Below are 14102 nucleotides of genomic sequence, written 5' to 3' on the forward strand. Positions count from 1 at the left end.
TCTTGCTGCAGGGAATATGGCTTAAGTACAAGACTGGTTTGGACTAGCTGGTGAGTATTTACAAACTACCCTTGGAGTTGTTTTTTTCAATCAGAAACTATAAACTCATGATGGGAGGAGATAGGAGAAACTACACAAGCTGCACTAGTGGGAGGACAAGCTCAATGATCCTAGTCTTCAAATTCATTTGATTTTTACAAGTGCTCTACAGTGCTTTAGTGGTAATTGAAGAGATCCAAAGCAATTATCCTCTTTCAGAAATGAGATACTAATGATGGAGAGCTGAAGCGAGACAAGAGCAAGTGATTAAGCTGATGATAGTGAAGGACTTCTATATATTTGTTATCATGCTGTGTACATTATTTTTGCTCATAATATGGCCTTTCTTGTCCTGGTTTTACATTTGTGTTCCAATATGAAGTAATTTAACCAGGATCACTCATGCAACTCTTAGGAAAATGCATGTGGATGTGAAGGGCCTGCCACCAACATGTAAAGGTGATCCAATACTTTGATGAAGTTCAGTGATGATAACAGATTTTATAATCCCATCACTGGGGCATGTTTAGTTACTGTTTTTGCACTGAAGCAGATAAAAAAGGGGACAGAACTCCTTGTGTCTAATCTGGTTTATTTATAAAAGATCATCCATACACTAATTTGCTACACATTATCATCTTCTGGGCAGCAACAAGAGTTTTTGCAGTAATCAGCTCTGAAACTGGACTCCAGTGACATCAACAGTACTCATTTGAACTGAGAACTCTGTATATCCTTCCATGTTAACAAGTAATATGTTTTTCAGGTAGATTTAATTTTAAAGAGTTGCTGTACTTACGTTGTGTATTATTGAACACCTCTGCAATCTGTATTTAGATCACTGCAGAGATCAGTCTCTCTAAAATGTGACCCAATTTAACCTTTCAATGCTTTATTTTATAGTTAGTGACTTGCTTAAAATTCTTTAGAAAAAATAGAGAAAGGAATAGGTTTTTTGATCCACAAAACCCCAAAGACTGGTTTTCTTTGTGTGCAGTCTTGAAATAAAGCGTAATGTTTTGTGTATTTTAGTGAACTGACTGCTGTATACTGCAACATGCAGGAATACCAGCTCTGCCCTTCAGGTCAAACCTCTGGCAAACACTGGATATGCAAGTGTAAGCATTGGCAGATTTTGGCTTGTCACCTGAGCAGGAGGAGGCCAGGGTGAGTGCCTCTGCAAAGCTGCAGGGAATAAACACTTCCTCAGCCTGCTTTAGTTAACACTGGTCAGCCATGCCAGCCATGGATATCTTGAGGCTGTGAAGTTACCGTCTGGGGTTTGTGGTTTGGTTTTTTTAACCAGTTCTGTGCCTCCATAGTGATGACAAAGAGAGGCATTTGTTGACATGCGGCCAGAAAATTTTAAAATTTCTTGCCTTAATGATCCTGTTTGGGCAAGAGCTGAAATAAACTTAGCAGAGCAAGGCAAGTCTCCAGCTGTTACTTAGAACTCTGTGGAGTTTGGTTTGGATTCTTTAGCTGATACTGCAGTCTACTCTTGAGCACATATTTATGTTTTGTAAATGCATATCCAGAGTAAAAGTGGCTTCTGTCTGTAAGCTTCATGTGGGACAGCATTACTTTACTCTGAAAAATGCAGATGGCCCCAGAGAGGAATAGGAATACTTTGCAGTGCTGCTTCTATCATTACCTATATCATTGTACAGTTGTACACAAGTAGTGACTGCCTACCTGTCCTGCTGGTCAGGACAGAGATGTGGAAAGGGAGGCTCCAGTGTGGCTTTCAGATAACTTCTCTGTGAGGTTTGTGGAATGTCACCATTTCTGTTCTCCTGCTGCAATGCTCATGCTCTCTGTGAGCAGTAGTTCACACCATGTTTGTGTGTGCACCCAGAAAGAGCTCACATCAGTGCCTGTGGTCTGAGTTCTTCTCTCAGCACCTGCTGGGCTGTCCAGCTGCAGATGCTCCTCTTCCCCTCTTCCCCTTCCTTCTCTCCTTTCCTTCTTCTCAAAGCACAGAAGGAGAACCTAAAATAGCTGTGCAGATTCATCCTTTGTGTTCCCTGTTACAAAATGGTTCTAAGTGCTGCTATTTTTCTCCAATAAATCTTTCTTATTTTTTCCCCCACTCATGGTGGTTATCTACTCTCCAGGTCTTGAAAGGTTTGGTGGTTGGTTTCTTAAATAAGGCTGGCCACTCCTGTAGCTCTTAAAAGCTTTGTAATTCAGCTATTGATCAGCAGGGGAAGCAGAGCTCTTGAAGCTTCCTGTGCGTGGCTCAGAGGTGCAGCATGGAGGTGTATGAGCTGAGCCTTGCAAGATCTCTGCTCTCTGCAGAATAAAGCTTGTCCTCTTAAATGGGAAACCAAGGTGCCCATACTGCATCTCCAAGCTGATAGCAGGAGACTGTTAAAATCACATTGTGCTTTATTTCCATCTCTGGACACAGCTTACTAGCCTGATCTCTTAGAACTTTGTCTGGGTCCAGAATCTAATCCAGTTCCCACACTCATGTATTGTATGGTCTGATGCTTTTTGTCTAAACATAGTATCTGGTGTTTGGAGCCAATTGTGGAGGGGCTCCTACATCATCCAGCATAAAGACTGGATAGGCAAGCAGGCAGGAACTGGGAGAGAAGACAGCCAGATGAAAGAGAGTTAGTGAAATGAGGTAGTGATAAAATTTATCACTAGCATTTTAAAAGCTATTTTCTAATCTTAGCAGTGCACCTCTGGTGATGCAACTCTTCGTCAACACAGTGTCCCTACAGAGACAACATAAATTCATAAATGGCCTTCAAAACCTTTCCAGATTCTTTATTGTAAGGGAGCTGAACACCTCGACCCAACTGTCCTGCAGAGGCTTCTGCTGGTACCACAAATATGTTTGGTTTGCATCTCTCCAACCTGCAACCATGCTAGAGCAGGATCTTATGCACTTTTTTGAGGTTGCCACAGGAAAACAGGCACTGGCAATGTCACAAAGACTGGGGTGCTCAGTTCAGCTCTGGGATAGGGGAACAGGCCCTTGCTGGGGTGAGAAGTGTGTGGGTACATGGTGGGAGCAAAAGGGACGTGCTCCACAAACCCACACATCTTTTCATGTGTCTGCATGTGATCAATACTAAAGATGTAAAAAAGTGAAGGAAAATATCTCCAACAAATCCTCAGCAAGGTTTGGGTTGGCTATCACAGAGCTTGAGACAACTCCTGCAGTGCTCCAGTTGAAGGTCTACCAATCCTCATTGTCTCTTTGTCGGGAGTAGTCCAGCCAGTCAATCTCCCACCACTTCTACATCGCATGAAAGAATTGGCATCAAGCTGTCTTACAGCTGTGTCAAAATCTTGCCCAGAATGCAGTAAAACATTGTCTTTCTCTTCTATCACCAAAATAAATCAGTAAGGGTGCTCCAATTCTTGGCTTAGTCTTTGTATTGCTCCATGAGATGGGCACATATGGTTAGAAAGCAAATGAGCTAAACAAAGGCAAATTGCAGGTTCTGTTTCTCCAGGTATCTGCTGTTCACACCATCAGGTGAAGTAAATCTCAAGTATACATTAAGGGGTTCCTTGCCATATGGGGAAAATCTGGGAAACTGGAATATACTGTTGCTGGAACAATGCAAGGGGAAGAAATGAGGCAGATGCAAATGGCAGCAAAGCTTAGATGGAATGTATTAGTACTGCAGATAGTTTGGAGGACTTCAAATGTTTGAAGGAAAACTTTTTAACCCCCAGAAGTATAGAACATTTGGGAAAGAAATTGAGGTTTTGTGGCAGCTTAAAATGAATTAGAAGCATAGATGCAAGAATATGAAGTTGCGTTTGGAGCTTTTTTATATGGAAATATGCAATAGATCTTTGTCTTATACCAAAAGTAATACAATTTGGGCTCCAAACAGAAATCCTTCTTATCATTATCAGTTAACTAGTAATTATCTATTTGATGTATATTATAATTGTGTAGTTAATTGTTTCCTCCTGTTTCAAAGCCTATAGCACTTTTCTCCCTGCAACATATCTAGTTCACTTTATGGTAATGAAATATTTTGTTTACAAGCATTTTGAATAACCAGCCTATTGTGGCAGAACTGAAATAGAGTAGAAAGAAAATGGCACAGGAATGAGGAAGTGATCACAATCAAGACATGAGCCCCATTAGCACTGGGCAAGCTGCTGCAGTTTCCTCTGAGACCCTGTGAGTTGTCAGTCCCTGAGGCACCTCTTATCTGCATGAGCCCTAATGCATATTGGCAGGCCCTACATATTAAATACACCCAGCTTCTTGATTTTATTCAGATCAGCACTCTTCAAAGCAGCACGCCTCTCAGCTGAAGGAAATCCCTGCTCTATTAATGGAGTGTCTAGTGCCACTTTCACTCTTATCACCATGAAATCAGGACTTGCACGGTTGCTGCAGGAAACTTGAAGCATGTCTCATAACACATGACATGAACTGCATCAGGTCCAAGACTGGGAAGGAAAAAGGGCCTTCCAAGCCCTGCTTACTTCCTTGTTATGATTTCATCCACTTAATATGCAGAGCATTTATCTGTACAAATTCTCTGGTTTGTGCTGCTGTCTCCTGCTTTCTTTACTATCGCCATGAGGAGCCACTTTGGCATGTGTGTGACTATCAGCCTTAATGGAAGCATTAGTGCCGCTATTGCTGGGGGTGGGAATGACCACAGCACTCCTGGGAAATAAGAAACGGAGCCAGGATGCCAAACTCAACTGACTTTGAGATGGAGATGACTATGTGGCATTCAAGGATTAGACACACTTCCTGCTCCAGTTGTGCTGAATCTGGCTTTGCTGATAAGCAATTATTGATGTTGAACAGTCAGGCCACAAAAGGCCTACATAAGCTCATTGACAAGAGGATATTACCACTGTGACAACACCACAGCCATTAGGTGCCAACAGGATTTCCAAAATGAGACTAAAATGATGAAATAATGTATTGTTTCCAAGAAGTAGCGTGTCGTAATTTGTTCTTGGGGGATATTAAAGTCAGAGAGTATTATCATAATATTCAGATTTATTTTTGCTAGAAAATTTTTCACTACTGTTCATGGCTTTAGTCATCTTCATTTGCAATCTACTTGAAAGTCTGATGATCTTACAAAGGCATTTTTTCACTTCAGATTGGTTTTTTCCCATCTTCTTTCCATCTTCTTTTTCTCACTTGCCATTATGAAATAATAGGCAAAAAAGGAAGCAGACTTACTCATTTGCTGTGCAAATGAGGGTGTAGCTCTTGGGAAGTGGTCCCATTTGCTCTTGGTTTGATATGCCCACCCCCAATATCTTCAGGAGATAAGGCAGCCCCCCTACCATGAAACTGCTATGTAGAAAGTTCTCGCAGCTTTGCAAAAGGAAAATACAGATAAGATTTATGAAACCCAGACTTCCAGTTAAATAGCCACCCAATCAGGCAGAGAGGCTTTTTTTTTAAGATCTACAGGAATACAGCAATAACACAATGGAATTATTGCACCTTTATATGTTTCTGTGGCTTAGTGAAGCATGCTGGACATTGTGAAGTGATTTGCTTCTGACAGAGAGACATCCTACCACCTCTGACAATCTCGCTGTTTGAGCAGAGGAATGGAATGCACAAGAGACTGGCTTCTTGTGAAAATCCACAGAAGGATGGGTGGAACTAGATGATTCTTAGGATCCCTTCCAGCCCAGGCCATTAGTTGACTCTGGTGAGCTGCTGTCTAACATACAGCAGGAGCTTACTTGGGCTCTGGGTAGGATTATTGTCCTGATTGTCCTGTCTTTCTGCTCCCCTGCCCTGGCATCCCCTCCAGCTGCAGCCTTCTGACTTCTTGCAACTGCCTCAGAAGACACCATATGGCTCTGCTGGTGTCAGTGGAATTTGTGCTGTAGTTTTACATGCTCTGGAAAATTTAAATCAGTGTCTACATTACAGCTGTATTCTGTAGCTGGTGTTTGGGAAAGCTCTCTGCAAACTGAAAACCAGCATGGAAACTCTGCTTCCCTCTGTTCTTTGTGCTGGCATACAGTCTTTCTAACTCTTATGCTTTTTGTGCTTCAGGTTTACAAAACATGGAGTATTTGGTGGGTTATCCTTTTCCTTTCCTTTTTTTTACCCATATTGTTGTAATTTCCTGATTTATGGAATTTCAGCTGTTGCTGAAAAACACCAAGAAATGTTTAAACATGTGAACTTCTTGAACCCGGGACTGTGGCAAATTAAATAAAAAAATCCAGTAAAAAATCTAATTAATTTTAGAACAATTTGTTTTATTGTGCTTTCAGTTCTTCCCAAGAAATGCCAAGCTTGGGATGCTGAAACCATTCAGGAAGAAACACTGAAAGCCTGGCAATAATAAATAACTTCTCGATTTCCTCTTTTTGAAATATACTAGAGATGTGGAAAATACAGTTTTAAAAAATATACTGTATGTGGAAAGGCATCCAGCTGGATTTTGAGTTTCCTAACATGGCTGTCCCTCCACAGAGGTTGACTTCCATGGTATGTCAGTATGCCTGAAGGCAGAAACTGATCCATGGGAATGTTATAAGACTTGAATGTATGCTGAAGACAATCTGCAAAATGGCTGTGAGGTGTGTAAGTCAATGCTTGTTGCCAGGTGAGGAGCATCCCCTCACCTTCCCACCCACCGTGGGGCAGAAGGCAGAGTGCAGTCCCTAAGGGTGAGGTGGGGAATAATCCCTCAGAGGTTTTTTTCCATCCTGCTGCCCACAGCATTGCTCTGCCAAGAGCAGTAATCAGATGCAGGTTGTTGTGGTTGTGTCAGTTCATTACTTGACAGCATGAGATAACAAGCTCAGGGGAAATCTAAGCATGGGTAGCAGCTATCAGCCAGCTGAGCTGGGTTCCCTCCGGACACTGCTGCACATCAGAAAATAACCCAACAAGTGGTTTGAGTGAACATTCTGTTCTTGTTGTCTAACACATGTCAACAGGTTTTCTGAGATAACTTGTGTCTCCAAGGAGTATATCCTTGAGAGAAAGCAGGTAGGTGCTTGGCTGCTGCCAGTGTGCTGAGTGAGTAGAGTGCATATCCTCCCTTGCTCTCCCAAAAATATCAGCCAGGAAGTTTAGCTGCCTGTTAGTAAGGGACTGACAGGGCCAACCTCTTGGCTGTTGTTTTCAAGGTCAGCTCTAATTGACCTTCTTGCCTCATTTGGTTGCTCACATTGTTCCCTTTTGATTCTGTGATGGTGTTCACATTGTCGGGATTTCTGTGTTCCTGTATTGTCTGCTGGTTAAGCCAATTCCTGCTTGCTTCCTCCCTTTCTGCTTGTGCCTTCTCATCCTCCTCCTCCTGTTCGTCTCCCTGTCTCTCTTCCCTCAGTACTCACTCATTCTCCTGTGCCTTGGTTCAGATTTCCTCACCCTGAAGTACAGACCAGATCCCCAGGCTGCAGCTCCATGGCCCAGCTGCTGTTTTCCCAGCTAGCTTTCAGGAGCAGCTGTTCCACTCAGCAGCACATGACTCCTGCTTGGGGAGAAGCAGCTGCTTGTCTTGCAACTTGAGGAACTCCACAGGAGCTGTTGCTTGGTCTGGAAGCAGCCCATGGGCTGTATTTGCAGCTGTGCAGGGAGCTCCCTTCCTGCAGGCAAGGTTGTGCCTGGCACAGCATTGAGAGGGTGATGTGTTTCCGTGTGAGCCATAGGAAGACTGGTGTACAAAGGGAACGTACGACTTGGTGGTGTAGAGCCAACAGCTCTCCTGCCTGTGGCTCTAGAGTGACAAAAAACACTCAGCAGATCTGTCTTGCTTCTGATGGAGGTGTAGGTTCCTGCATTTGTTAAAATTGCAGCCCTGCTCACTTTCCAGGGTAAGACCTGTGCATGAACTGGGTGGATGTTGTGCTGCATAAGAGCTACAGAGCCAGATTTGGCCTGACAGACTGAGCTCTCAGGAAGTCCACAGAGAGTTTCCCGCAACAGGAAAATGAGGCCCTAACCTACTCAGCCTGTGCCTGTATGAAAGAACCTACTTCTGAAAGTTAAATAACAGTAAGTGTGAGTGATGCAAAAGCAGACTATGAGGTTTTCCAGCAATCAAAGCAGTGTAAACTACTGGCAGAAAACCTCCTGGCAGTTTGCACTGCTTCCATTACAGAGAAGATCTCTGTGGTGGCACTTATGGCAATTGACAAATCAATACAGTGAAACCTAAAAAAAAAAAACCAACCCATTTTTCTAATTACATTAGCCAGATTGACAGGAGGACCATCACTCTAAGATGCCCAAAGCTGAGGTTCCTGACAGGAATCCCAGCATGGAGCCAGGTATTGCTCTCTGCTGCAGCAGTGTCCTTCATTGATTTTAACCTCCATGTGCTTTGCCAGAGGGAGATTTCCCTGTGACATCAGAGCTTAGGTTTCCTCTCCTTCCTCCCCAAGCCAACGGCATGCAGCCCAGTCTTAGCAGATAGTGGAGGCTGTGCCAACCAGCAGAGGGAAAGGCCAGACTAAGTGCAACATCCCAAACTCTCTAGACAAGAGAATTTTGCCAGCTCCCATTTTGCCAGCATCTCCTGGGCAACATCTCCTACTATGAAACCCCTGGTGGAAAAAATGATATGTCACTGCAAATATTCCTTTTTAAAAGGGTCCAGGAGGAGACTGGTCATGGCCTTGCACTAAGTATGATAAATTGTTTAGTGCAAGCACTGGGCACCATTTGGGAAGCCCCCTTGCAGAGGAAAACTGTGTGCCTTCCATACATGTCATGGAATACCCTGGCCTTATGCAGCCTTGGGCCACCCTAGGTCACAAGCCTCACTGCAGGGCCCAGCAGAGACATTTGCCCATTTATTTACTTGTTGATGCTTTGCAAGTTACCCATGTTCATTTGGAGAGTGCAAATCTCTCAGGGGAGGAAGTAGCTATGCAAAAACCTGGCAGAGGGGAAGAAGCAGCTTCCCAAAAATGCAAGTCCTTATGGAGCCTGTCCCAAGGATACTGGCTTGTGACAACAGCCTTGTCCAGCCTGCATGGCTGGGGGCAGGTTCCCTCCCGTGGCTGGGAGCTGCCACAGCAGGAACCAGCAGCTCTGTGATGTTGTGCAAGTCGTGCAAAGAGCAGGAATCTTGTGCTGCAGGTGCTTCTCCCAAGAGCAGTATCAAATGTATGCCCCATGTCTTGCCAGGTAACACCAAGGCCCTAGAAAAGAGCATGCCTAATAGCTGTACACAGTCATGGGGTACTCGTTTGGAGCCCTTCTGACAGTAGGCAAATCTCTGGGATGCTCCTCTTTAATCAGGCCTGCACCTACTCCTGAATGGATTGTCACTCAGGGAAGGGATTTTTCTTGTTTGTGTTATGCAAGGAGAAAACACAGGTTCCTGAGCAGAGGACAGCACAGCACATTTTTACTCAGTCTGTGGTATATAAATCCCCCAAAACCTTTGTAGGCTGCTCCACCCAGATTATCCTGGACAGGTAACAGTGGATGGCTCAGTGCTGGCACTCACCATTCCTGCAGCAGGACAAGTATTGTGTAGGTGCATATATGGGGTGAGTAGCTAGCTCACAATTCATGGGTACTCTCCACTACCTGCTTTTTGGAACAATTGCTGCAGGCAGTGTTACTGAAGTGCTCCCTGGTGTGTGTCTGCTAATGTTGTGCAGTCACCAGGTGCACTGGGACCAGGCGGGAAGTCAGCACAATACCCTGAGATACATTATCGACCGTGAATGTGGCAGGAAGTCATTAAAGATTTCCTGAGCCATACCCTGGGAAAAGACTACTTCCAGGCTCCAGCAAAGTCAGAGGACTTGCACTCCCAGGGCTTAGAAATCAAAAGCAAAATTATTCTAATCAGCCAGTGTCAGCAGCTCCAGCAGGGAGCCCTCTGCTCCAGATGGATTCTGTGACCACAGAGTCAGAGTGGTGATGGACAACAAGATTTGGGGATGTGCCAAGGGGCTTTTTGTAGCTTGCTTACTTTCAGGTAGGCTCAGCTGAGCCTCTCTAAGGGTTTGGGGGCTATGACAAATATGGACAAGGACAGGTCTGACTCTTTTGTCTGCAAAGCTTTGTAAATCCCTGTAGGTAAAAATAAGTGAGAGCTTATTTTTAGAAAGCTGTTTGGTTGCTCCATGAGCTCTCACCCACAGCACCAGGAGAGAGATTCACAATTTGTTCTCTTGGACAACTGGGGAAAGACAATTTTCTGCCATCAGGAGGCAATCAGAATTTGGGACAAGAGGGTGAGCAGTAAGGAAGATCAAACCAGGTCAAGGCAAGCAGCTCCAGTATTTGCAGGGGGTCATTCAAAGAGACTTTAGGGGAGTTAGGCATAATTTAAACAATGATCCCACAGATGCATGAGACTCATCTCACCTGATGTATGGGATAATGCTCTTTTTTGTTGCTGCAAATATGTACGTCTTGAAAAAGATACGTGTTTTACCAGTAATAATTTTCTTTTGTTTTTCCCCTAAATCTCACCAACAAAGACTCAAAGGCTGTCTTAGCAGATAAAAATTTCTCAGTCTGTCTTCTGGGGTGTGCCTAGAGGTGAAATTTTTTTAAACTGTGAAATTATTTAATTGCTGAAATACTTAGTATTCTGAGTAAAAACAAAGTCATCATAATATGGTCAAGGGAGAAGAGTCAAATACTTATATTTCACCATGTTAATTTTCTTATTTGAAGAGATGAACAGAATAAATTCTCATTAAAACAAAACAAACAAACCAGACAAACCAAAAACACCAGTGAGAGAGGAAAAAAGCTGTGTGAAGATTAGACAGTTTCTAGTTTAGAGTACCTGCAAAATTCCTACAAGTGAATTTCTAATATCAGATAGCTTGCTAGCATCTACCAAACAACCACCAGCAAGGACCTGGCTCAGAGTCTGAGCGCAGAGAGGAGGAGGGGCAGAAAAGTGTAATTTCTGTCACTGAACTTCATCAAAATATGTACGGGAATTATTCTGCTATTGTTGTTTGTATCCTATTTGAATTTTGGACATTTGTTCCTTATATTCAGAACTTTGCTCACAAGCCTACAAAAGATAATACAACTTTATATCCATTTGGATTATTTGCTAGCCATTCTGTAATTTTCAACACACAAGATACCAGAAATAAGAAATAATTATCACAGTAATTTTTTTCTTTGTCCACAGTGATAGAATTGTGAGCCCCTAAGCCAGTGCAGGCTAGTCTCTACTGACCAGAAAGCGTTTGGGGATGAGAATGGTGACACATATTTTGACCTAATTGTTTGACTGTAGCAGTGTGGAATACTGCATAGGAACAGTCCTTTCTTTTGTTGATTAAGGTAGCTGTCTAAGAGACCAAAAGGGGGTTACTTAACTCAGTCTCACAATTTGTATCTCACATATATGTCTTTGATTTTCTTCCCACAGGAGAGAAGAAAAATCCAGCTGAACAAAATTAGGCATATATCTCCAGCACAATTTCAAGGGCAAAGCCTGCCTGCCTGGACTTTAAGGAAGTACCCACACAGACACAGAGGCATCCTCCAGGACTGGTAGCAGCACTGTTCAGCCTTGCTCTTGCTGAGGAAGTTTCCCCACAGCACTGCAACGATGAATTTCCTCCGGCGGCGTCTCTCAGACAGCAGCTTCGTGGCAAATCTGCCCAATGGCTACATGATGGACTTGCAGCGCCCCGAGAGCTCCACGAGCTCCCCGGTTTCCCCTGCCACGGAGAGAAAGCACCTGCAGCCTCCCCAGCCCTCGCACTCTTCCTCTGCCAGCAGCAGCTGGAGTACCTGGAGGCATCCTCCAGGACTGGTAGCAGCACTGTTCAGCCTTGCTCTTGCTGAGGAAGTTTCCCCACAGCACTGCAAACAATGAATTTCCTCCGGCGGCGTCTCTCAGACAGCAGCTTCGTGGCAAATCTGCCCAATGGCTACATGATGGACTTGCAGCGCCCCGAGAGCTCCACGAGCTCCCCGGTTTCCCCTGCCACGGAGAGAAAGCACCTGCAGCCGCCCCAGCCCTCGCACTCTTCCTCTGCCAGCAGCAGCATCTTCAGCTCCATCTCCAGCGCCATGAAGCAAACCACGCAGGCGGCGGCGGGGCTGATGGACCACTCGGCCAGCCCCACAGCCCCCGTGGCACAGAAGCCCAAGGTGCTCCTGGTGATCGATGACGCGCACACGGACTGGTGAGTCACCCCTGATCCCCCGCTAAAGCAGCTCCAGTTCCCAGGGAATCAGGGATAATCTGCAGGGGGTGCACAGATGCTTTCACATCTGGGTAGCCAGCTCTGGACTCTTGCTGGTGTCTGTCAGACAACTTGTGTGAATGGCAGAGTGGGATTTTTCATAACTTTCTTGGTAAAAAATTCTTGTTTGGTATTCATTGACCAAATTCTTCATAGCCTTAATATATGAACACACAAATGGCATTCTTGGCTCAGCAGGCTTAGCTAAGATGTCATAGCAAGCAATGATCCTACGAGGTCACAGCTGAAGGTGTGTTAATGATGTCATTCAGGACCTGTGTGCTGACTCTAAAAATTAAAAGTGACTCAATCTCTCCAGCCCTCCATCTCTCTTGAACTTTTCTCTGTATGCAAATTTATACATGAATTGTGAAAAGATAACCAAACTTCATACTACCTGTCAAGGACCCTTCACCTGCTAAGCATAGCAACAACTACTGGCAAAAGGATCTCAGGCTCAGATAAACCTCAAATTTGTCTTGTTCATGCAGGTCTCTTTACAAACAAAAGTTTGGAAGTTTATTTCCTATGATATTGGGTAGCACAGTAAACTTTCCAAAGGTGTTCCCATTTGAAGTCTTCTGAAATGTTGCAGAAATTACTCGCTGACTTTTGTATGCTCCTTTTCAAATTCAGCTGGTTTAGAAAGCTTTAGGCAATCTGAGAGTCTTATCTGGGGGAAATATCCAGAGAATGTGTTGAGAAGATCCTCTTGTTTCATCTGCCAGCTCATCACAAAACAAAAGAAGGAAAGAGTAGCCCAGGTAAGGGAGCAGTATTGAAGACTTAAAAATGAAGGAAGTTGGGTTACTGGGTCTTGGTCAAGAGAGATTATTTTACTTTTCTGTTCATTCCACACCACTCTTCAGTGCAGTTGTCGCCTTTGTTCTTCTCTGTTTAATTAGAAGAGTAGGGACAAGGTGAGACCTACATTTTCAGGTGTATCTTCACAAATCAAAAGCTTAGCCCTTACCTAAAAAGAGACCATGACTGAGTACAACTAGGCCAGGCATCTTCAGCCAACTTGAGGTAAGAGAGGGAAAACAGTCAGACTTTTCTCAAAGGAAGAACAACTTCTTCAGTGAGCAGGAAAGTCCCTGATAAGGTTGTCACCATAAATGTTTCCCTGGCCTAGTGTCTTTCTTTACAGCAGCAGCCCCTCAACGCCAGCTCCATCAGTCAGGAACATCCTGGCTCAGCCAAACCTGGATGCACCACGAGTCTCCTGGAGGCTGATGCTCACTAACCCCTGACTCTGTGAAGTGTTTTTGCAGTTCCTTGGAGATGCTGCCAGGTGGCAGTCCCTTAACACAGCATCCTCCGTCTGGGAATGGGCGTGCCTTTGATGCTCCAGCATCTGGGGCTTAGCCGGCACTGCGTAGTCCAAACACTGTAATCAGAGAGGAAAGCCCTAGCTCAAAGGCCAATCTAGTTTTTCCTTGAGATTAATGGTGCTGGGGCAGTCAGGGCAGGGCAAAAGACAAGGAGGGGTTGGACCCTGCTGCAGTGTTTTCATGTTTTAAAATACACACACTTCATTTGAATCCCTGCCTTTATATCTCCCAGCTGCTGTTCTGTCATGCAGACTTTGTGGTCTGTGAGCTGAGCTTGCTGAGGGAGCAGCAGCTGGGACATATAAGTAGGAAGTGTACCTTCCTTTAAGCAAGGCTGCCCGTGCTGTCCTCACTCCTCCACTCCTCTAAGCACTCCTCGCATCCTGCTGTCTTGGCTATCCCTCTGCTGTCTATAACTGAGACATTTCTAGGAATGATGGGATATCCCTTTCACTTATCCCAGCTCTCTGACTCAACCCACAAGTTTGTAGGTATCAAATGCTGCTTGCAAAGGCTCCCTGCCTTTACTTTCTCTAAGGCTGTGAGGAT

At 44.4% G+C, this 14102-nt stretch overlaps 1 protein-coding gene across 1 annotated transcript in view; it reads left to right on the forward strand.

The window, feature by feature from the left end:
- Positions 1–14102, forward strand: part of SYN3 (synapsin III) — a 196978-nt gene that overhangs the window by 13282 nt on the left and 169594 nt on the right. The window contains exons 3-4 of the mRNA XM_039725534.1: positions 11394–11490; positions 11754–12159. Of these exons, the coding sequence (XP_039581468.1) occupies positions 11843–12159 (317 nt within the window). The 5' untranslated portion in view covers positions 11394–11490; positions 11754–11842. The remainder of the gene's footprint in view (positions 1–11393; positions 11491–11753; positions 12160–14102) is intronic.

Source organism: Passer montanus, unplaced genomic scaffold, assembly GCF_014805655.1.
Source record: "Passer montanus isolate IOZ18808 unplaced genomic scaffold, ASM1480565v1 scaffold55, whole genome shotgun sequence".
Classification (NCBI taxonomy): domain Eukaryota; kingdom Metazoa; phylum Chordata; class Aves; order Passeriformes; family Passeridae; genus Passer; species Passer montanus.